Source organism: Mytilus edulis, chromosome 6 (assembly GCF_963676685.1).
Source record: "Mytilus edulis chromosome 6, xbMytEdul2.2, whole genome shotgun sequence".
Classification (NCBI taxonomy): domain Eukaryota; kingdom Metazoa; phylum Mollusca; class Bivalvia; order Mytilida; family Mytilidae; genus Mytilus; species Mytilus edulis.
Window position 1 is genome coordinate 84,944,790 of NC_092349.1, and position 25,473 is coordinate 84,970,262.

A 25,473-nucleotide genomic window follows, 5' to 3' on the forward strand; every position below is an offset into this window, starting at 1 on the left:
GAGTTTGAAAACAAGCGCATGGCAGGTGCGTTTGACTAGGATATGTTTTATCCATAGCTTGTTAGTTTTCTCCTTAATCATGACAAGAGTGCACACATGCCTTTACTGATCATTGATTTTATATTGATAGTCTTAAACATAAAGCTATATAAAATAAGAAGATGTGTTATGTTTGTCAATGATACAACTCTCCACAAGAGACCAAAATGACACAGAAATTAACAACTTTAGGTCACCATATGGCATTCAACAATGAGCAAAGCCCATTACGCATAGTCTGCTATAAAAGGCCCCGAAATGACAATGTAAAACAATTCAAACGAGAAAACTGACGGCCTAATTTATGTTAAACAAGAGTGCACACGCTGAAATGTCTCGCCTTCTTTACTAATCATTGATATTATGTTGATAGTCCTAAATATAAAGCTTTATTACTTTACTGTCACATAAACTTAACATTAAGCAAGATAACTAAACAAAGACCAATGAACCATGAAAATGAGGTCAAGGTCAGATGAACCATGTCAGGCAGACATGTACATCTAACAAGCTTCCATACAACAAATATAGTTGCTTATAGTTTAAGAAAAATAGACCAAAACACAAAATCTAAACACTGAGCAATGAACCTTGAAAATGAGGTCATGGTCAAATAAAACCTGTGCGACTGACATATAGATCATAAAATATTTCCATACACCAAATATAGTTTTAGATAAAAAGACAAAAACTTAACTTTGACCACTGAACCATGAAAATGAGGTCAAGGTCAGATGACATCTGCCCGCTAGACATGTACACCTTACAATCGTTCCATACAACAAATATAGTAGACCTATTGCATAAAGTATGAGAAAAACAGACCAAAACACAAAAACTTAACTATAACCATGGAACCATGAAAATGAGGTCAAGGTCAGATGACACCTGCCAGTTGGACATGTACACCTTACAGTCCTTCTATACACCGAATATACTAGACCTATTGCTTATAGTATCTGAGATATGGACTTGACCACCAAAACTTAACCTTGTTCACTGATCCATGAAATGAGGTCGAGGTCAAGTGAAAACTGTCTGACGGGCATGAGGACCTTGCAAGGTACGCACATACCAAATATAGTTAGATGATACCTGCCAGACAGACATATACACCTTACAATCAAATATAGTTCACTTATTGCTTAAAGTTTCAAGAAAAACAGACCTAAACACAAAAACTTCACTCTGAGCAATGAACTGGGAAAATGAGTTAAAGGTCAAATAAAACCTGCCAGACTAACATGTACATCATCAAATATTTCTATCCGCTAAATATGGTTGACCTATTGCAAATAGTATCAGAAAATAAGACCAAAAATGTGTCCCCAGTACACGGATGCCCCATTTGCACTATCATTTTCTATTTTCAGTGGACCGTGAAAATGGGGCAAAATCTCTAATTTGGCATTAAAATTATGAGGATTATATTATATATAACATGTGTACTGAGTTTCAAGTTGATTGGACTTCAACTTCATCAAAAACTACCTCGACCAAAAACTTTAACCTGAAGCGGGATAGACGAACGAATGGACCCACAGACCAGAAAATGTAATGCCCATAAATGGGGCAAAAAAACTTAACTTTTAACCACTGAAATATGAAAATGAGGTCAAGGTCAGATAGCACCTACCAGTTGGAACATGTACACCTTACAATCATTTGGTACACCAAATATAGCTGACCTATTGCTTATAGTTTAAGAAAAACAGACAACACAAAAACTGAACAGGAAAGCAATGAGCCGTGAAAATGAGGTCAAAGTCAAATAAAACCTGTCAAGACTTTCATGCATATGGTCATATATTTCTATTCACCAAATATAGTTGACCTATTGCATTTAGTATATATTAGTAGACAATCAATAAATATAGCTAATCTATTGCTTAAAGTATCTGAGATATGAACTTTCAAACAAAAACTATACCTTGATCACTGACCTATGAAATGAGTTGTTACTTCAATATAATACTAACCCTGTTTTTAATGTACTAGTTCACAATGCAACAGTCCTTAGAAACCTGGACAAACTATTTGTACCTCCAAAACAACTAGTGTTTGCTATGATATCTTAAGGATGTACTTAGGTGAGGTTAAGAAACTAGAGGCTCTAAAGAGCCTGTGTCGCTCACCTTGGTCTATGTGCATATTAAACAAAGGACACAAATGGATTCATGACAAAATTGTATTTTGGTGATGGTGATGTGTTTGAAGTTCTTACTTTACTGAACGATTTTGCTTCTTACAATTATATCTATCATGAACTTTGCCCATTAGTAACAGAGAACTATATTTGGTAAAAATTTACATAAATTTACCAAATTAATGAAAATTGTTAAAAATTGACTATAAAGGGCAATAACTCCTTAAGGGGTCAATTGACCATTTAGGTCATGTTGACTTATTTGTAGATCTTACTTTGCTGAACATTATTGCTGTTTACAGTTTATCTCTAACTATAATAATATTCAAGATAATAACCAAAAACAGCAAAATTTCTTCAAAATTACCAATTCAGGGGCAGCAACCCAACAACCGATTGACCGATTCATCTGAAAATTTCAGGGCAGATAGTTCTTGACCTGATAAACATTTTTATCCCCTGTCAGATTTCCTCAAAATGCTTTGGTTTTTGAGTTATAAGCCAAAAACTGCATTTTACCCCTATGTTCTATTTTTAGCGGTGGCGGCCATCTTGGTTGGTTGAACAGGTCACGCCACACATTTTTTAAACTAGATACCCCAAAGATGATTGTGGCCAAGTTTGGATTAATTTGGCCAAGTAGTTTCAGAGGAGAAGATTTTTGTAAAAGATTATTTTAATTTACGAAAAATGGTTAAAAATTGACTATAAAGGGCAATAACTCCTAAACGGGTCAACTGACCATTTTGGTCATTTGACTTATTTGTAGATCTTACTTTGCTGAACATTATTGCTGTTTACAGTTTATCTCTATCTATAATAATATTCAAGATAATAACCAAAAACAGCAAAATTTCCTCAAAATTACCAATTCAGGGGCAGCAACCCAACAACCTATTGACCGATTCATCTGAAAATTTTAGGGCAGATAGATCTTGACCTGATAAACATTTTTATCCCATGTCAGATTTCCTCAAAATGCTTTGGTTTTTGAGTTATAAGCCAAAAACTGCATTTTACCCCTTTGTTCTATTTTTAGCCGTGGCGGCCATCTTGGTTGGTTGACCAGGTCACGCCACACATTTTTTAAACTAGATACCCCAAAGATGATTGTGGCCAAGTTTGGATTAATTTGGCCAAGTAGTTTCAGAGGAGAAGATTTTTGTAAAAGATTACTTTAATTAACGAAAAATGGTTAAAAATTGACTATAAAGGGCAATAACTCCTAAACGGGTCAACTGACCATTTTGGTCATGTTGACTTATTTGTAGATCTTACTTTGCTGAACATTATTGCTGTTTACAGTTTATCTCTAACTATAATAATATTCAAGATAATAACCAAAAACAGCAAAATTTCTTCAAAATTACCAATTCAGGGGCAGCAACCCAACAACCGATTGACCGATTCATCTGAAAATTTCAGGGCAGATAGATCTTGACCTGATAAACATTTTTACCCCGTGTCAGATTTGCTCTAAATGCTTTGGTTTTTGAGTTATAAGCCAAAAACTGCATTTTACCCCTATGTTCTATTTTTAGCCGTGGCGGCCATCTTGGTTGGTTGACCGGGTCACACCACACATTTTTTAAACTAGATACCCCATTATGATTGTGGCCAAGTTTGGTTTGATTTGGCCCAGTAGTTTCAGAGGAGAAGATTTTTGTAAAAGTTAACGACGACGGACGACGACGACGACGACGGACGACGGACGACGACGGACGACGACGGTTCGACGGACGCCAAGTGATGAGAAAAGCTCACTTGGCCCTTCGGGCCAGGTGAGCTGAAAATGAAGAAATTAAAAAGGATACTATAAGCTGGTAGAGCATCAATTAAAGATAAAGATAAGCTAAAAATATTGATAGGTCATGGACTTCCTTTTGGAGATATTTGAGATTTAAAATATGGCGGGAAAAGGCTGATTCTGACTTTTACCTTATATTTGCATTGGTATTCTTTGGGTCTCAAAACAAAAGAAAAAAAATTAAGAATCTTCTAAAATTTTGGTAAATGACCTTTCATGAGCTATTTAGTCTTATATGAAAAAATAAATGGGTGTTATGGGGCAAAATACATTGTATTGTATGGAAAAACACCAAGGAGTCCAAACATTTGATACACATTTCAAAACCTCACCTAAGTACATCCTTAATGTCAAATGCTTAGCGGAAATTCAGCAAAAAATTATCTGGTCTATGGTTTGACCTGTCCAGGGTTAAAAAAAAAACCATGACTTTCAGCACTCAACTAAACAAGCTTTCATGAGACCACCGTTAACCATGTCTGACAACCATAGCAGACTTTGACAGAATAGAGTATAACAAATATAGTTTATATCCTATTACATATACCGGTATGTTTAATTAACAAGAAATTCATGTGATAAAAAAAGTTTTTTTAATCAGTCTCTGAACCAGATGTGGCTTGATTGGCACTCATAGGTTTTCCAGACATGACAATACAAAGGATCTCAAAGACAAGAGACATTTCACAGAAACTATCAGGTATCTGTTTACAAGATATGGATAATCCATCTCTTCAGCCATCTGATATGTTGCTTAATAAGCATCCCAATAACACAAAAACAGAATTTATTCTATGGTTGGATTTTTTATTTCAATATATATTTTTTGTTGCTATTTTACCATTTGAAATGTTGTCCTCCAATAATTACTGTAAAGTTAGAAAATATTGTGTGCAATAATTATTTCAAATTGACAAATATGCGAGATTAATTATTGCAATTTCTGGAAAGTCTGCATACAGATATATGTACCAAATACCAAAACACATGTTCTTATTATAGCAATCATCTCTCAGTTGCTGGCAATAATTTCTGAATTAACAGTACATAAAATAATTTTATATTAAAAGTCAAACTTCATGATTGTATTTCTTTTATTACAAATGACCAATTGTTATTAGATTGATTCTTATACAAAAAACAAAAGGTATAAAAAAAGATCTGATTTCATTGTCATTGAAGCAACTAACCCTGAATATTCATTATTATAATTACCAGTAATCTTTATTGTCACCCATCAAAAAGGTAAATATATAAAAGATGTGTTCTATAATACAGTCAATTCATGAACAACAAAAAGCTAATAACGTGATAAGAAGTTTTTTCTGACAAGATTGTTTTGAAATTTTAACATTACATGCCACTATATCCATGTTCAAATTTCAATTAAGAATTGAATGCCTCTTTTTGTAAATTCATTAGGGCGAAAAAAAGTTGACCCAAGTATAAGCGTTGAAGCGTTTCATTATAAAAATGTGTGCACAACCAACGCTTTTCAAACCCTTCTTCGGGGAAAAAAAATCAACCTTATGCAAATGAAAAGCTTTTTCGGGGTTGAAAATGTTATTAAGTTTTTACAAGAACCATACAAAACAGACAAAAATTTGTCTAAGTCTTATACATGTATACAGTCACTTGATAAGGTTGATTTCTGTCTGATAAAGCTCAATTATATATCTGTTTTCAAGCCTTATCTGGTGTAAATGTATCAGAGCCTATGAGAGGTATGTATCATCTATCATCTGCTTGGACCACTTAATTGGTGAAATCAGTTTAAATTTGGGCTTTTTCAAAATAGAAATAAATGACCACTTGTTAAATATAAACAACAAACAAATATTCATATGTGAAAAAAAAAACCATTATATCTTCTATAAATGATAAAACTTGAAATGTATGTTGTGGATAAGATATTTCAGATTCTTCTCTTGTGCTTTGTTTTAATGTTAAACATGGCACAGAACAAAAATTCAAAAGGTTACAAAATGTATTTATAGCACCATGTTGAACAATATAGCACTGTGACACCATGGTCCAAAAGTGACCATTGTAGAACAAAATATTCTCATGATATTAGAAAAGTTATTTTCGTTATAAAAATTTCAATAAAAACCATAAATCTAACCTAACAAATGATCAATAATATATCTTCAGAAGTTCCTCAAAATAATTATCTTTTCAAAAGATATGTAGTACCAAAAAAGAAAAGTTATAAATATATCATGTCGTTTTACTTTTACAATATGTTCATAAATATATCTAGTACAATTCCAGGACAGCTAACATGTCTAAGATAATATTTAGTCTGAGTTTATTTTTTTGGCACAGCAACTGTTCTCCTGATTACATTGACTTATGATCCATCAATTTTCTTGTTGATCTTAATAGCCAGAGCTTGAACTTCCTTGTGGGGAAAGATTTCCAGAGCTTGTAGAATGTTCATCAGAGCCTCATTATAATTACCATTCTTGTACATTGACCTAAAATATAATTACAAATATGAGAACACACTATATACAAACTATTCAAACGGCTTACAAAAAAAAACATTTGAAAATTTTTATAATGTTTTTGCTGCAGCTTAATAATAAAGGATACTACAGATACAGTTAAGTCGGCTTCATATCTTGACTTACATCTAGAAATTGACAATGAGGGTCGGTTGAAAACAAAACTTTACGACAAAAGAGATGATTTCAGCTTTCCAATTGTGAACTTTCCATTTCTAAGTAGCAACATTCCAGCAGCACCTGCATACGGGGTATATATCTCCCAATTGATACGATATTCCCGTGCTTGCATTTCCTATCATGATTTTCATGATAGAGGGTTACTGCTCACAAGGAAGCAATTAAACCAAGAGTTCAATGGTGAAGTTGAAATCATCCCTTCGTAAATTTTACGGACGCCATCACGAGTTGGTTGACCATTATGGAATAACCGTTTCCCAAATGATATCGGATATGTTCCTTACGTCGTAACTACAATCCCCTTCCCTTTCATGAATGTGACCTACCGAATTAGACTATTTACCAGATTTGTAATCACATAAGCAACACGACGGGTGCCACATGTGGAGCAGGATCTGCTTACCCTTCCGGAGCACCTGAGATCACCCCTAGTTTTTGGAGGGGTTCGTGTTGTTTATTCTTTAGTTTTTTATGTTGTGTCATGTGTACTATTGTTTTTCTGTTTGTCTTTTTCATTTTTGGCCATGGCGTTGTCAGTTTGTTTTGGATTTATGAGTTTGACTGTCCCTTTGGTATCTTTCGTCCCTCTTTTAATAGTTAAATGGTGGGTTTTTTGCTGAGAATTCAGATTGAGTTCATTAATGCCATTGGTTATACTGTCATAGGTTTACAGTGTGGCTAATATAGTGAAACTAGGAAATTCATTACTTTTTACTTGGCTTGTGTCTTTGTTAAGATTTATTTTTTATAGATATAAGATGAGGTATGAGTGCCAATGAGACAACTCTCCATCCAAGTCTCAATTTGTGAATAAAAAGTAAACCATTAAAGGTTAGTTTGCATTATTTATTCAGTTGTGTTGTATGTCTGTAATGTATGTTTACATAGTTTTGACTGGTGAATTCTATTTATTGTCATTTTAACCTATCATGCCTGTTTCTCAACTAATTTTGTTAATATAAGGGAATTATTAACAACTGTCAACAAGTGAGAGGTTTAGCTAGCTATAAAACTAGGTTTATCCCATAATTTTTTTCTGAAAATGCCTGTACCAAGTTAGGAATAAGACAGTTGTTTTTATGTTGTTCTCTTTTTCTGTTGTCAGTTTTAATTGGCTTCTGTATTTTTGTACTTTACCCCTGATTGTTTATTGATTCACCATCAATATTTAGTTTTTTTATGTCTTGCTTATGGACTTTTTTTTTATACTTTTTCCTTTGTACATGATATTGGATGTAAGATGATGACTGTCCCTACCTATTCATATTTGTTTACATAGTAATTATTACCTTCCTTTCTTTACAAAGCTGCTAAACTTTGTCTGAAGATCTTCTGAAAGACTGTCAAAATCTAAAACAGAAGTTGTACAAATATTAGAATGATAAAGAGTAACACAAACTACCTATGATAAAAAAAAAAAAATATCTTCCGAGAAAAAAAAATCAAAACATCATCTGTGTGTATTGCTCTTGAATACAAATTCATTTTTTTACAATAACATTTGAGTTTTTCCAGAGAACATTTGTAACCTTTAGTTTTCAAATTAGATAGACAGAAATGACAGTGATGTTTTTGTATGGTAAACCCAAACTTCCTTTAATACAAAAATTAAATAGCAGATCTACAGAAACATGAGAAAGATGAATTTCTTGCTTCAGATATAGTAATCTATGGATCAATTCCTTATGCTTGAAACATTTTTATTTTATTTTATGTTGTACCCGATGTACAAAAATGATCATTCAAGACTTGGGCATCACCATTTTATATTTATTTTCATTGCCACTATACTCGTTTGGCTGGGTGATAAAATATCCTGGTAATCATATCTTAAAATAATAGGAGATAACTGTATTGTATTTTAAGCTCCGACTGCATCAATTGGTGATTTGATGGTCACAAATTAAGTTTACTGGCGACACGTTAGATGAGACAGTAAATGGGTATTTGCGACCATCAAATCACAAATTGATGCTGTCGGAGCTTTAATTGCAATATTTTGTTATCTCCATTCTAATGAAACTGACAAAAAACGTTAAAACATTTGTTTAAAATCTGTCATATATCATCTGCGCTTGTGCGTTCATTCCATAGCATCAATTGATGCCAGGAAAATTTCTGACGTTATCCAATCCAAATTAACGTAACAAACGTTGTTGCATTAGAATTATATATAAAGTTCTATTTTGGCTTTCCTTTTTTGCAGTATTTGTACACTTTTGAAATTAACAAAAGTTGTAAATGTTTTTGGTTATTCTTGTCACTGGATTACTCATTGATGTTCATCAATAATCTGACCTACATCATAATGACCTACCTTCTTCCTCTGATTCATCTGCCTCACTCTCAGAAACTTCTTCGTCTGACATTTCATCATCATCATCAATAAAACTGTCATCATCATCATACTCATCTTCTGATTCACTTTCATCCTCAACGAAATTCTTTTTTGTTGCTTTAGAAGTTTGTTTAGCACCATTTATAGAATCACTATCACTGTCATCACTTACAACATTGTTTCTTGACCTTGAAGGTTTTTGAACTTTCCCACCTTTTTCTGAATCTTCTTCTTCTTCATCTACATTTTCCTCCTCACTTTCATCTTCATCAGAACTGTCAATGACAGCTTTCCTTTTTTTCCTGTTGACAGTAGCTATAGGACTGTCATTAATGTTATCATTAGACCTATCACTGAGAGGACTGTCACTATTTTGATAAGAGTTCTCATTTTCATCTGAATTAGATTCATCAACCCTTGATTTAATGTCAGGTGACTTACCACTTTCATCTGATTCATTATTCATTGAATCATCAATACAGTCTGTATTTTGTTGAGAGTTTAAAGGACGTTTTGGAGTACTTTCAATGCCAAGGTTACTTATCACAGACTTGTTACCAATCACAGCAGGTGTATTTTGTTCAGAATCAACAACAATACTAGCAGAGTTATCTGTCCTTGAAGTATCACAACTATTGAAAGGAGAATCTTGAACCAATGCTCCATGTAGTCGTTTCTTTGGTGATGGTGACTCCTCGACAAAGTTTTCACTGTGAGATCCACTACTACTATGTGAACTGTCGGCAGATCTATTGTCAATGGAAGGACTATCAACAAATGCTGACATTATTGTGGAGTTCATTCTAGCTTCAGTTAATGCTTGTGATGTTAAAGGGATATTAAACTTTCTACCGACTGACATCAATGGCCGATTAGCATCAGGGGAGATAAGCAGCTCTTCATTTACAACATTTGATTTTCCTGCTTTGGGTGTTTTAGCCAACCATGGACTTGCACATACACTCCTTCTTTTATTCTTTGCAGGTGTTCTCTGTTTCTCTGGAGTCACCATATTAACAATGCTTGAAACAGTATTTGAAATCTGGCTTCCAAACAATTTAACGGCTGATCCTAACCCCTTAGCCATATTTTCGATTGTTTTCGCAGGAGATTTCAGTGCAGGAGATGCCATTTCTGCATCATCAGATTCAGTATTTAAATTTACCCTACTTTTCAATGGTGTTTTTTGTACAGAGGTATTCATATCCTCTTCAGTATTAACTTGCAAATTTTCAATACTTCTCAAAGGTGATTTGTGTATAGACAAATTCTTTATCTCACTTGAATCTACTTTCATGGGAGAGTCCACCATCATTTCTACAGGCTGCTTTTTCATTGGTGTTTTTGATGGTGATGTCATCATGACATCATCATCACAATGAATATTTGACAAACTGGTTTCTAAATTCTGAATATCAATTTCGTTTCCAATATTTATATTTATATTTTCCTGGTTTTCATGTACACTATTTTCTTGGTTATTTTCAATTATAATTTCTTCTGTTTTGTCATTTCCCTTTGGAAGACTATCATTCTTTTCATTACTGTCTTGAATTTCTTCATCAGAGTCCAAACAAATAGGTTCAGATTGCTGTAAGTCACTTCTGGGTTCGGACTTAATTTCTACCTCAATAAACTCTGTGTGAATATTTCTTGATTTTATTCCCGGACTTTCTGGTTCCTGTTTTACTGTAGGACCAGATGGTTCTGTTTTGATCCTTGTATTTGATTCTTCTTGTTTCGTGTTTCTAGAACTTAAAGTAGGTAAATCATCATCTGTCTCCTGAGTTATTTCTTGTTTGATTTGACCAACAGGTGGCACTATCTGTCTTTCCTGTTCAGGAGTCTAAAATGAAAAAAAAAACAACATGTAATAGCTGAGTAAATACCACGAGTGGTGGACTGTTAGTCTCTGATGGTATCATCAGCTCTATAGTCAGGTATTGACATCACATTTAACATACCTTTTTTTATATCTGTTAAAAAAACAAAAGTTAAAAAAAACTTAGGTTCCAATAGACTCCTAAGTCAAAGTTGACCCAAGATGTTATCAAATAATTAACATCCTTGTCTTTCAAATTTAAGCTTTGAGTGTCCCTGGCCACAATAAATCCAGAAAAGAACTTTGGATGCAACTAATCTATTAAAAGTTATTTTCACTTGAATGTAACAAATTTCATAATTTTAAACTTTTACTTTCTTTCATCATTGGGACAGAAATGTTGTGGTCACTATATGGAATTAACTGATTGTCAAGATGTATGCCAATATGGCAATTTCTCTGAAACATTTCTTATTACCACAGCAATGGGACAATATCATCTGTATCCAGATCAACATATGTGTCTCCTTCCCCAACAACATTGTAATATTGTTCAAATCTACCCAGATGATCTTATAATTCATGCAGAATGCACAGTTTTTATTCCTGGTTAACACACAGATTCATTATTCCTGGTTAACACACAGATTCATTATTCCTGGTTAACACACAGATTCATTATTCATGTTATTGAGGTACTTATTTCATGGATTTAGTTGGTAAAGTATGACATTGGACTTATAGATTGTAAGAACCAACATGGACAATTTCAGTTGTGGTGAAGATTAAAAATCTAAACTCTTGACAGAGACTTTAGTGTATTCACAAAAAAAATTGAGAATAATAAGTCTCTGAACTTAAAGACTTTATAATTTGATATAGTTTTTTCATGTGCATATTCCCCTCAATAAATTACTTTCTTGTTTCTTTTATTAATGTAAACAATGATTTATTTTCACCTTTTTCTGTGGTGATTCTGTCAGATCAACCATTTCTGTATCAGAATCCTCTGTATTATCATCCTCTTCATTTAGGTCAATAACATCGTCTGGACCTCCATCTGGAACAGACGTTACTGGGGATGTTGCTGGAAGAAACAAAATGGTTACATGTGCTTTAAATATAGAAAAATATTGATATGATATGTTTAGTTTTGATATGCCTTTTTTGTATTTGTGATATGCAAATACTGTAGATACATATATTTTCCTGGGTATCATTTTTTGTGGATTCAGGAAAACCTGCATTTTCATAGATAATGGATTTTGTGCTTTTATCACAATCTCTGCATACAAATGATGTTTCCCTTAATAACAAATACCAGTATGTCTACTAACCTGATGATTGACCTTCCAGGGTCTTCTTGGGTTTGCTTGATTTGTCCCTTATTATTTCCCTTATGGTTAAGAGAGGATTGGGCCCCGACAGACTTATTAAACCCTGCCAAATTCTAAATGTGCCTGTCCCAAATCAGGTAACTGTAATTCAGTAGTAGTTGTTTGTTGGTTGCTGAATATCATATTTGTTTTTTGTTTATTGTTCATTGTTTAATATATCTGGCTGTTAATCTTGTTTCAATTGTTTTACATTTATCATTTCTGGACCTTTTATGGACAACTTTAGGGTATGGGCTATGCTAATTTTTGAAGGCCATATAGTGACCTTTAACTGTTGACTTTTATGTCATTTGGTGGAGAGTTGTCTTTGTAAGAAACCATACCACATCTTCATATTTTTATAAACCTGCTAATATATTCACCTTTTCTTCTGGATCTGAATTGTCCTTTTTGATGTACACATGATGGGATGTTTTAGAACGCTTGTATTAAGGGTGTATTGTAATATTTATGTACAAACCTGTAGGCATGTTCCATTCAGCTTGTACTCTGGGTCTGTTTGATTGACCCTCTGATGGATATTGTGACATTGGCTGAGACAGATCAGACTCCATCTTTAAAAGCTCCTGGGCTTTCTGAACCTGCAATTGCAATAATTAAGTGATAGCTTTCTTAAAAAAATAAAAAATATTTTTGAAACAAAAAAACGTTTTTTTAATCTGATACCAGAATTAGATTACAAGGAAAAAATTAAACAAGAGAAGAACATGATTTCAATAAACAATGACTCTTTTTTTGTAAATCTGGAAAGTGTTCATGTAAAAAAAACTTTCAAAAGGAATGATTGATTGATTGTTGGTGTTTTAGTGCCAATTTTGGGCTATTTTGTGGCTGCCAGTTTTTAATGGTGGAAGCCAGTGTGCCCAGAAAAAGCCACCAACCTTCTATAGGAAAACTGACAATCCTAGTCAATAAAGATTGGAGTTTAGTGCAACAACAAGAGTGGGGTTTGAACTCACGACCTGAGTATTAACTCACCAGTAATTACAGTAGTAGAATTACATATATAGACCACTTGGCCACTGAGGCCGTTATATCAAAAAATGAACACTTATTACAATATTACAAGCAAGTTTGACAAAAACTTTTGCACAAAGAATTGATTCCAACAAAAAAGTCATGTTTTAAATTTTTGTACACAAAGAAAAAGTTAAATGGGCTGTCCTGTTTCTCTAAGCACTAAACATGATTAAGTGTGTCTAAGGTCATGGGCTTTAGATATTTTTAAATAAAGATGTTTTTCCCTATATAACAAAATGATACTGATCTTACCCTGGCTTGAATATAATCATTGCCTTGAACTTCTTCTTGATTGTCCTCATCAATGTCATCCACATTGTCCTTGACCTTACCAAACATAAGGTCATGGTCAGATATACCAAATATATCTAGGGAATAATAATAATAAGTAAAGTTAAAGTATATACTTGTACAAAATTATATATAAATTACACGATAACTTCAAACATTTAAATATGTATTTTTTACCAAGAGAGCATAAACCCACATTGTACCATTATATTTACCTAGAGAGTATAAATATGCTATATGAGCATCTAACGACTGGTCTGTCTTCCTGAAGCCACTATGCATTTCTTCTAACTGTTGTTGGGTTGATGATACCCGTGGATTATTTAGCTCGAACAGCTCCTTTAATTCTTGTTTGGTGAAATATCTAAAAATAAAAATAATACTTAATAATTGGCTTTCAAATGTCCAATGTCTAATTTACTGTAGTGCGTAACAATTCTATATGTACATTTAACCTGTTCTAAAATGTAAATACATGAAACTTAGCAACAAGTTCTACAACTTCAATAAAAGCTTAAAAAATATAGAGCCTGTGTTGCTCACCAGTATCTAAGTGCATTTTCAAAAATGACCACTCTCTAACATTAAAGACAAGAATATAATCTCTTTATTGTTGATCTAGTATTATGTTTAAGATTTAGTGTTTTTCCAATATACAAATAATGAGTAAAAGTTATCATTCAAGGGCAATTACTTTAACAAGGAGTCAACTGATGCTTTCTGCAATGTTAAATCATTTGCAGATCATGTCCTACTCATATTCTTTGCTGTTTACAATTTGTCTTTGTCTAAAATAATGTTTGCAAAAAAGTACAAATTTGGAAGAAAATCACCAATAAAGGGCAACAACTATGAGGAGTCAACTGAGAAAAAATCATTATCGATTTTAGATTTGGAAAATCATGAAAATTGATCGGTTACGGAAAATAGCTCCTATCCCAGGTTTCCACAAGGTTGACTCAATCTTTGTCTTTCTGATTATTTTTTAACCTTAAAATTTCCCTTTATCTGTTAAAGCTTTTGAGATAATAGGCAAAAATAAAAATATTAAAAATCATCATCTTATGGCCATAACTTCTAGAAGGGTTTTTTTGTCAGTTTTGTTGAAATAAGACAGTAAGTAATTAGATCTCAACATTTTGAAAATTTCTGATGTTATTAGATTTTCAAGAAAATAGACAAAACTTGCATTTAACTCCTTATTTTGTTTAAGAAAAGGTTAATGGACAACAATGGATGAGGGACGACTGATGCAAGTGATGAGAATAGCTAAATTGACCCTTCGGGTCAGGTGATCTCAAAATTATATTAGCTGAGATGTACCTCAATAGGACTCTATAAGGTAAAAGATGTTTCCACTGCCACAGCTATTCATTTAATAGTTGCCTTCCTTGAAGAAAAAGTTGATTTTATTTTTGTTCCTTTGAGTTCTAATAACTGAATTTCAATAACTTGGTATGGGCTAAAGTGAAAAAGAGCTTTTCTGCATTCAACCACTATACTGAGACCAACTTGACTTTGCCTGGTAAATGAAACTTGAAATATAAATAGACAGGGAAAATAAATAAAGGCATTTAACCATGTTGTCAGGAAAGTCAAAATCTTAAAACAAAAAACACAGCAAGTATCTTCTCCTCTCATTGCATTTATTTTGGAAACACAAATAATTAATCTAAAAAGGGGGTCTCATTGGGGGGGTTCTGATCCCGGATCCCGATTACTGTTTTGTCAGATTCCCGTATCCCGCTTATACTATGTACCTAAGCAATTCTCATTTTTTTGTAATTTCCCGTGTCCCGCTAGACCTTAATTCCCGTTTTCACTGCACAATAATTTGAATTTCCTGTGTCACACTTACGAAAAAATCGGCAATCCTGTGTCATGCTTAGACCCCAATGAAACCCACTAAAAAACTTGCTACTCAAACCAAGTTCATTATTTTTACAGACACTGATTCCTGATGTGCACCATATTTGAAATCATTAAGGCAAAGTTTTATAACAATTTGTCAAGTCTTGTGCGAGTTAATACACTGAAATATTTTCAAAACTGTATAGGTTTATGCATATTAAGTATCAATAACTACCACATATTTGCAATCTAAAGGACAGATCTTTCCTCTCAGAGGAATGATATAAATTGAGAACACAGAGACATATAGGATGAAAGTAACAATTTTCCATTCAGTTTAAAGGAATATTGGATCTTCAGAAATATAGATTGTTCTTATTCACCAGTTGGCTAGACAAAAGAACAAACAGGGCTAGTTATATTGTATGCACACTTGTATCATAACATCTAGATGTGTAAAAGTTATCCCCCTTTAATTTTTGTTGTCTAAAAATATAGTCCCAAGTGTGGACAGTGTATTAGTTGTAATTTTGTTTATAACCCTTCCAACTGTGATTTTTTTTCATGCTTTGTGCCTTATATCATGTATATAGCAAATAGGGGATAAAATTAGGTAAACAGACAGAAAGTTACAGGACATAAAGACAAATATTTGGTAGGAGAAAAGTCACAGGACAAAAAGTCACAAATAATATGTTGACAATTGTTTGACTATATATAAGAGAAATATCTTGAAATATTTACTTTATAACAAATATATCCATATTTAAGTTTAGAAAATGTCTCATCATACTTGAAAAAAGATAATTTATTTAATTTGATCATGCAAAAGAAAGATTTCTTGGCACCATGAAGCCATTTTTGTAAAAAAAAACAAAATGTCAAAGTGGCTTGGCACTTTTAAAAAATTTGTTTTTTTTAAACAAATATTTGATTTACTTTGATATTTTTTTGATAAATTTTATTACAAAGTTAGATTTAATACAATAGCGCAAGAGAAATACAAATATATTTTTGTAGAAATAAGCATTTTTATTCAAAGAAAATTGTGAGAAAAAAATAATTATGACTTTTTGTCCATGACTTTTTGTCCTGTGACTTTTTGTCCGTGACTTTTTGTCTGTGACTTTCTGTCCTACATTCTTAAATTACATTGTAAAAAAAATTGGTCCTGAATTTTGAAATGAAGTAGCTGAAAAAGGTTAAATATTAGTGAAAAGAACTCAAGTTCTCCTTAAGTAACATAAAATTGTCCATATTTTTAGTTACATTCGATGAATTTTCTATAATTTTGATATAAATTGGTTAAAAATAAGTACATCACACTGTAAGACTATTATTGAGAAAGCACTGTTGGGATTTTTAAAATTTTCATTTATTGTCTAAAAAATAATGTATTTGAGTGTTTGGGTCATATTGTGTGTAATTGCATTGTTGGGTAGTTGTTAATTCCAGATCACGTTTATTCTCATACATAAAATCCATAAGAAAAAAGCTAAACAAAGTGTTTCACTCAACAACAACAATTTTATAAGTTAATCCTAGACCCCCATTAATAAGATTTTTGGTGCTAATCTGTTACATCATTAATACAGGTATAATCTTTGTAAAAATCCCATACATTCCTAGATAATTACCTGTATACAATGATGTTAATTAAGATAAAATACTTATATATTAATAAGATTAAATATAAATATGTTCCTACAAACAAATACCACCCCCTGACTGAATTTATATGACAAAATTCTACAATCAATTACATAGTCTGTCTTAAATTATTCTATAACATTTTTTTGCTTATAAAATAATAACCACATATATAGTTTTCATTTGGCATCATATGGCAAATAAATAATTTAAAATTAATTGTCTCTAAATAGTTCATAAAAAATGCAGAAAAATGTTATACAGATTACCCAGTCCAAATTGAAGGTTTCATTGGTGTGTATTTTTTTAATGTTTAAATATTGCAAGGATTTTTTTAAATCAAATCATCTCATCATACTTTCATATAAAACATTTTTTATGTAACTTACACATTTCAAATAAATTGAATTGTATGATGAACTTTAATAAAATCTTATAGCTAATAAGATGTTCCCAAAAAAAAAAGAACTTATTATAAACCATAAATATTATATCAAAAGGAATTTGTGTAACTGCTTTAACCTTATATCCATACAATTGTTGGCTTACAAAATAGGATTGGGAAATATAGTTTTCCCTGAAACTTTTATTTCAGATATATAGATATAAGAAAAAGTGGTATGAGTACCCATGAGACAACTCTCCATCCAAATCACAATTTGCAAAAGTAAACAATTAAAGGTCAAAGTACAGCCTTCAACATGGAAACTTGGCTTATCTGAAACAGCAAGCTATAAAGGGCCCACCAGATGACTTGTGTAAAAAAAATTCTTCTGACATCAAATGGCCTCGTTATTTCATTGTCAAACCTTAAAAAAAATATTCAAAAGTTACTTTACATATTATTGTTCAAGAAAAATACAAAAATCTCTTTTTTTAACACAGATGTAGCACAGAAACTCATATGACAATAAGTCACAATTAAGTTTTATAAATCATTATTAATCCCCCCCCCCCCCCCCCAAAAAAACTTCAATACAACATTCAACAATTTTATATAAATGATAAAATATTTATGAAAAAGGCTGTCAAACTGACTATATTGTGTAAAGAAATAAAAAGGTCATATAAAAACAATAATAACCAATTATTTATGAGCTTTTTACATAAAACTTTTTCAATGTCTAAATTTTTGTTTGCTTAAAATTTTAACTTTTGACTTTTCCATTTACTCTAGATGTAAATATCGACCAATAGGTTTATTGTTAGTAATGGTTAACATGGGAATTAACCTAACATAACTATGGCTAAAATATGCTTTTATATAACAATTATTTTTGTACTTAAGATGGAATGACTTAGTCTGTGGTTTTTTTATTGACATAGACAAGAACCATTTATATGCAACTCTTTTTTTATTGTTACTGGGACAAATACATGAATCAACCATTTTCTAATTATAAAAAATGTAATTTTAAATTGCATAACTATTCTTAAAACGCTTGATAAGAACACAAATATATCCATTTAATAAAGTTTTTTATAATGCAAAACCTTTTCAAATTCCAGAAAATTTAATTCAAGATTTAAATTATTTAAAATACAAATTAGAATTATTCATGACAGTAAAAAAATAAATAAACATGTAATTGACATATGTATTGTCACTACAGGAGAGGAAATTGAATTTCCAGTGTGGTTGGACAATGTACTGATACTGACATCTTTACTGTCACATGACAAAATAGCAGACATGTGACAAACTGGCCAGGGATGTGGGCGGAGCTTACATCCAACAAGGTTAACAAAAAATAAATGCTAATAAATTATGCAAATCATGCATCTGGTTTCTGCTTCTAGTGGCTCAAATGACAATTTTAAGTTAATAAAGTTTATTTCTGAATTAATTATTTGCAATGAAGGCTAATTTTTATTAATAACCAACATAAAGTTATAAATTTCTCCTTATGGTGACCCAGTAAGTTTGTTTGTAAACAACAAAAATCCACATGCTCTAGGGTAATAAATTTCCTCTATATCCATCCACATAGTAAGTTAATTAGGTTTTTCTTCTTAATTTGGTCACAACAAGTTAGTTAATTCAATCAAATTATATTTTTCAATGTTTACATGTGTGTGCAGGAATGTTGGTTGTAGGGCTAGGTGACTAATTTGTTTTTCTTTGTTCTGAGGTGACCACAGCAATTTAGATGTATTGTTCAGATAAGAAGATAAGAGGCTCAGTTGTTTGGACATGCAAATTTATGTAATAACAAAAAGCCCACCCTAGGGTGTTCCAGTGGTCATTCTTGTTGGTCAACATGTAGTGGTCAGTTGAAAGGTAAACAGTCAAACAGAATAGAAGCTCTTAAGGTAAGTGGACTTAAGTTATATATTTTTTAATTTAACTTTTCTAAATTACTTTAAAGTTTTTACAATATTGTCTAAATCAGAAGGTCTAAATATAATATATTATTCTCTGTTATGTCTTTGTTAAAAGAAAAGACAAAATTTAAACAATTTCATATTGTTTAATTCCATCCACATGAAGAAAAAATCATTTCTTTACTAGTATTTGAGAAAAAAAATGGAAATAAATGCTTTTTTTTCAAAATAGAAATGCTTTGTTAAAAATAGAAGTTAAAAAAAAAAACTTTTTTAAATGCATTGAATTTTTTGACAATTAAAATGTTTGGCATGACAATGTTTATTCAGTAATTAACATGTAACGAGACTGACATATGTCATAGTTGTTATTACAATTAACAAGTGTCCACTAAATGGTCAGTTATATGTCACTACTGTTGTACACACTCATTTAGACATGGACACTTGTGTTGATAACAGCTATATGGTTTGGTAAGTTTTTAAACATTTTGGTTTTAAATTTAAAGCACTAAATATTTTATTATTTTGAATCTCATTTAAGTTTATGATTTGCTTCTTCTAATATTTGATCACTCTAAAATTTCCATAATTGCATGAATTTTTTTATCAAAGAAATTTATCATAAATTCATAAATGAACAGAAATGTTTCAACACTTATGTTATTTTAGTAATCTTTAAAAATAAAAAACTTATATGAAAAGTTTATAAAGTACATTAATTTCCTAGTAACAGTTATGTGCATGTGTAACCATGACAACAAGCACTTACTGATGCTGGGGAAAACATGTATATACTTCTAGTACATGATTTGTCATTATTTTTTAACCTGAACAATAGTCAGCCTCTTGTTTTGGACTGTTTGTCAGAGAGAAACCATCTGGTTCCTCCCTGGTATCATGTTGTGTGAAGGGTCTAATTACTGCCTGCACCAATATGATGCCAGAGGGAGGGACAGATTGAGATAAACATCACAGATACACACCAGTTCACTTCTGGAGAACAATCACAGGAGGTGATTTTGTTTCAAACATGAATGATTGCATAAATACAAAGTTAAATGCTATCATGGATTTTCTTACATTATTCTGTGTTGGATTTTTCTTATGCTTTTTTATCTTCAGTTTTTCTTATTTTTCGGCTATCTAGCATTTTTCTTGCGTTTTGTAATCCTAGATTTTTCTCATGTTTTGTTTTCTATGATTAATTTTATGCTTTGGTATTTTAGATTCTTTTGTGGTAAACTATTGATAATTTTCTTATGTTGCTATTTTGGATTTTTCCTTTGCTTTCTTCCATTTGCATAAGTTTTGCTGCCTTAAATTTTTCTTATGTTTTGCTATCATGAATTGTTCTATGTTTTACCTTCTTGAATTTTTCTATTGTTCTTTTTGAAATCTTAAAATGCTCAACATGAGAGTTGAAATTGGATTTTGTTCTTTAGAAGTCAATTAAATAAGACTTTTTGAGGAACCAGTTGATGATTTCATTCTCTTTACCTTTCTATCGTTTATTCTCTTCTGCGACTATAAGAACAGACGGATATCTATTGGTCCTGACATCACGTTAGGTGCTGAGATATATAACCTTCTGCACCAATTTGATGCCAGGTACCAAGGGGTATCAATAAACAGCACCAGAGTTGTATTTGGTACAAGAAGGGGCAATCAAAAATATATACTAAGTCCTTCATTGAAGTCAGGTACTAAGGGGTATCACTTAATATCAATAGATTTCACATTTGATGCAAGCTACAAAAGGGTTTTAAAAAAACATTCTGACTTTGTATTTGAAAAAGCTTGAAATAGCTAAATATTGAAAGATTTTTTGTTGTCTCAATTTGATTGCTATATATAGTTCCATTTAATTACCAGTAATGGTATTCATTTTTTTTTATTATTCTAATCAGAGCTCTACAAATGTTGAATTCAAACTGTGCATCCATGAAATTATTATGATTCTCTTATTGGGTTTAGTTAAAAAAACGAGAAATGCGAAAATTCAAGTTCTAGTTTTCTTGAAAAATGTCATGATAGTATGAAAGGTTACAGCTATATTATTATTGCCTTTTTTTAAATCTAAGCAAAGGAAGTAAAAAGTTAAATAAAATGAAAAAACCTATAATGCTGTAAAAGTAATTTTTAAACTTAAAAATTTGAAGAATTTAATCTTTAATTTAATCAAAACACTTCAAAGAGATCATGTGAATACAAATATTGATTATTTTGATGTAATAATTACTTTCTTGTAATGCCCTTGGGGAAATATTTTTTCTTGATAAAAACATTGTCGTTTGTACAATGTATCTGACATGTTTGCTTTGTAATCAATTCAAACAAATGTGTTAAGTTGTCTCCCTTGATCTCAGGTTCTATAACAAAGGTATGAATTAACACCTGGAGGCAAACTTCCATTGATATCAAAAAACCACTTTATTTGATCCCTTTTATCTCACCATTGATCTCCTTATACCTTGAAAAGAATAAAAAAACTTGTGAAATTCCATTAAGATTTTTTACAATTAACAAAAGATTGTGAATGACAATTAGCTTTAGATAAGAGTTATACAACAGCAGGATATAGATATAAAGGGAGGTAATTAAGATAAAGTTACAGTGGCATTTCTTTTGCTTAGAGATTATCACTTTGTAATCCAGGATTAACTTTGACACCTGCAAAATAATAGTTTATTAAGATAATAGTTTCTCAGAAATTTTCCATTCTAAATTTTAGAAAAAGAAAAATCAATACATTTAGTTTCTCATACTTATCAAAATGCTGACATTTTAGAAGAAAAAAACATTGTATTCATTGAAAGTTAAAGAAAAACAAATAATTTAAAAAAAAAATCATATTTAAACATTTACAAACTGGTGTAACAAGGGTAAGAAATTTGTTTATTTTTTTAATTGTTATTCTGAACTTAAATTCTTTAATGTTGGTTGTTTATTCATATTTTCAACTTATCACAAAAAATGTCTCTAAGATAATTAAGATTTCAGTGTTTAGGAGTTGTTTTCAATTCTGTTGTGAACCTTGCATGTCAGTTGTCTTTCGGGAATAAGAGTTATCTTTCTTACCTGTATCAATACAGTGCTGGTGTGTCAAATAATAATTAGCACTTGTTGATGCTGGGGAAGAGGGATACCATATACATCATTCACACAGGAACCAGATATTTGTTTTAATTGTGCTTATGTTTCAATTAGCCTATGGTGGATTTATGAAGAGCTGTCCAATTACTATGGTAATGTGCTGGTGTAAAGAAGAGTTGTCCTAATTTTCCTAGTATTTATAATGTGCTGGTGTGTAATATCAACTAGCACTTACTAATGCTGGGGATAGACTGGACTTAACATCAATAAAGTATCAAATGCATAGATTGCTTCTAATGGAAATTTATTGGTTGTATATCATTGCAGTCCTTTGTTTCTACAAAGCAGACTTGAAGGGTTCTGGTTATGATGTTTGATATTTGGTGTATTAACACCACTTTTAAGCAATGTATTTTGGCTATTTTGTGGCAGCCAGTTTTTATTGGTGGAGGAAGATGGAGTGCCTGAAGAAAACCACAGACCTTCAATAGGAAAACTGACAATCCTAGTCAATTAAGATTCGAGTCACAAGTGGGGTATTAAATCACAACCTTAGTGTATGATTTTTGAAAAATAGAGTTCTATCAATTGGAATTCATAATTTTGAAGGATGGACCTTTATTCATGTAATAATTGCTAAAACCATCTTGGAAAACACTGCCATAATTTAGAGAGGTGTGTTCTCATTTCGTCTTAACTGGAAATTCCAGGTAAAAAAGTTAAAAAATATACTAAGGCCAGATGGGAATTGAATTAATGTGAAATGTGAATTTAGATAAAAATATTAAATAAACAAATTAAACCTCTGTGTTTTTATTGCAATTTAAACAAATACAATTAGGCAATTGTTTCTCTTGAATTATTATTTTTAATTAAAGTGACCATTTTTATGATTTCAAAGGTTGTGAAGTCAGTAAAAATCTAAAATAAAACATTTTTATTAAAGTAGGAAAGTTGCTTCTCTTGAAATATTGTTAGTTTCATATTTAAAAAAAATAAAAGTTGAAACTTTTTTTTATTTTATGCAGTTAGAAAAATCTAAATAATCTAATTATCCTCAGAATTATCTTTTACATTATGCAACACACAAAAAAGTTTAAGAGAACAAAAAACATGTTTTTCAACAGACTTTTATAACAGAAACTTTAATAATAAAAAAAAAATGAATTAAAAAAAAACTGTGCTTATTGTATATTAAATTTGTAAGGATTCCGTTGAACCTGGTGTCTCACCTACTTTTGATGTTAATCGCAGCCTCAACAAAATGAGAAAAAAAATAATAAAGATATTCCTCTCTATACTAACTTTTGATTGTCCAAGTTTTGTAAAAAAACAGGATAGTTTATGAATCTAATAAATGTTTTAAAAACTTTAACTGCAGACTATATGTAATGTATATAAAACAAAAGCTAAGTCCATTCATAAGTAAAATACAGAAATAAAGAACAAAATTTTAACATATTTTCTTTCTAGATACTAGCCTTTGATTATAAACAAGCTTCTGTCCAAGTTATAAGACTGTCTTATTAGAGATTTCCAATAAAATGACATACGTACCTAACTCGACGTACGCACGTAACGGGACCGGTTATTGCTAACCAATTAATTTTGTTAAATGCATTACTCAAATTTTAACTAAGTATTCCTCAACTATGAAACCCATTCATAATAAATTTTATCAATATCAAATATTTCTTAGATGCTGAAAAACGAAAGAAATCATGATTTTTATATATCACGTGATTATTGAGATTCCCGCCTAAACTTCACTGTCATAAGAACACGTATATATACGTATCTTTACCTATCATACAATTTATTTGAGTTGTCTTTCATGGTTTTGACCATGACTTTGTTCCGATGTACTTTGCAAAATTTAATGAACCTTTTATTATTTAATATTTGTATTGCTTTTGTTTGTCGTTATCAGATTAATGTCTCTTCTTCTTTTCGTTTTTTAATGTTTTATAATATTTAAATTCTGTGGGTATTAATAATAAGATAGATTTTTTTTAGCAATTTCAGAAAAGAAAAGAACTCAAAGTGTTAATCAGAATGTGTCTCTGTTAAACTTGATAACTGTGATTGCATCATACTTGATTAAGCATCATTTCAAACGTTCTCTTCTGCTGCAGTTAATTTCCTTAATTTGCAATCTCCGATTTTTCGAAAGGGGAAACGTACGTCAAAGGGAAGTGTATATTAAGAGAAGAAAGTAATACAGGTCTTGTACTTCTTTAAATTTTAATAGTTGACATACACTTTTCTTTCAAATGAAAGTCAACGAACATTAAAAAAAAAAGAAATAGATGTGTACACCAATTCGTTATATAAGATTGTAATTTGGAAGGTGTAGTTGATTACAGGGATGGGGTAATTGAAAATGTAATGATAATTAAGTGTAATGCATTACAATTTTCCATGTAATTGAATGTAATGTGTAATTGAGCATTTTTTTAATTACTTGTAATGGTAATTTAATTAATTACAATGAAAAATTCGTAAGGGTTCCACGGAACCCAGTGTCTCGCCTACTTTTGCTGTTAATTGCAGACTCAACAAAAATGAGGAAAAACATCAATAAAAATTTCCTTCTCGATACTGTCTTTTGATTGAAAGAAGCTTCCAAGTTTGGTAAAAAAATCAAGGATAGTTTATGAATCTAATAAATGTTTTATAAACTTTAACTGCAGACTGTATGTAATGTTAACTGAAAGAAAAACTAAGTCCATTTATAAGTAAAATACGGAAAAAGTGATTTTTTTTTCACAAAAACTACTTCTGAATAATATCTTATGATCAGAAACAAGCTTTTGTCTAAGTTTGGTAAAAAATCCAGGATAGTTTAAGAACATTATAAAAATTTTAAAAACTTAAACCACAGAGTGAATGTTTTGTTTCTGGCAAAAAAACTAAGTCCATTTATAAGTAAAATACGGAAAAGTGGAAATTCATTTTTACAAAATTTTCTTCTTGATACTATCATATGATCATAAACAAG

The 25,473-nt window shown here is 31.1% G+C and overlaps 1 protein-coding gene across 3 annotated transcripts in view; it reads right to left on the reverse strand.

The window, feature by feature from the left end:
• Positions 1 to 5,068: 5,068 nt before the first annotated feature.
• Positions 5,069 to 25,473, reverse strand: part of LOC139528741 (DNA excision repair protein ERCC-6-like) — a 54,552-nt gene continuing 34,147 nt past the window's right edge. For all 3 annotated transcript variants that reach the window (XM_071324887.1, XM_071324886.1, XM_071324885.1), the window contains 7 exons: positions 13,766 to 13,914; positions 13,512 to 13,627; positions 12,700 to 12,820; positions 11,802 to 11,929; positions 9,000 to 10,866; positions 7,972 to 8,032; positions 5,069 to 6,472 (listed from right to left, as the gene is read on the reverse strand). In XM_071324887.1, coding sequence (XP_071180988.1) covers positions 6,346 to 6,472; positions 7,972 to 8,032; positions 9,000 to 10,866; positions 11,802 to 11,929; positions 12,700 to 12,820; positions 13,512 to 13,627; positions 13,766 to 13,914 — 2,569 coding nt within the window. In that variant the 3' untranslated portion in view covers positions 5,069 to 6,345. The remainder of the gene's footprint in view (positions 6,473 to 7,971; positions 8,033 to 8,999; positions 10,867 to 11,801; positions 11,930 to 12,699; positions 12,821 to 13,511; positions 13,628 to 13,765; positions 13,915 to 25,473) is intronic.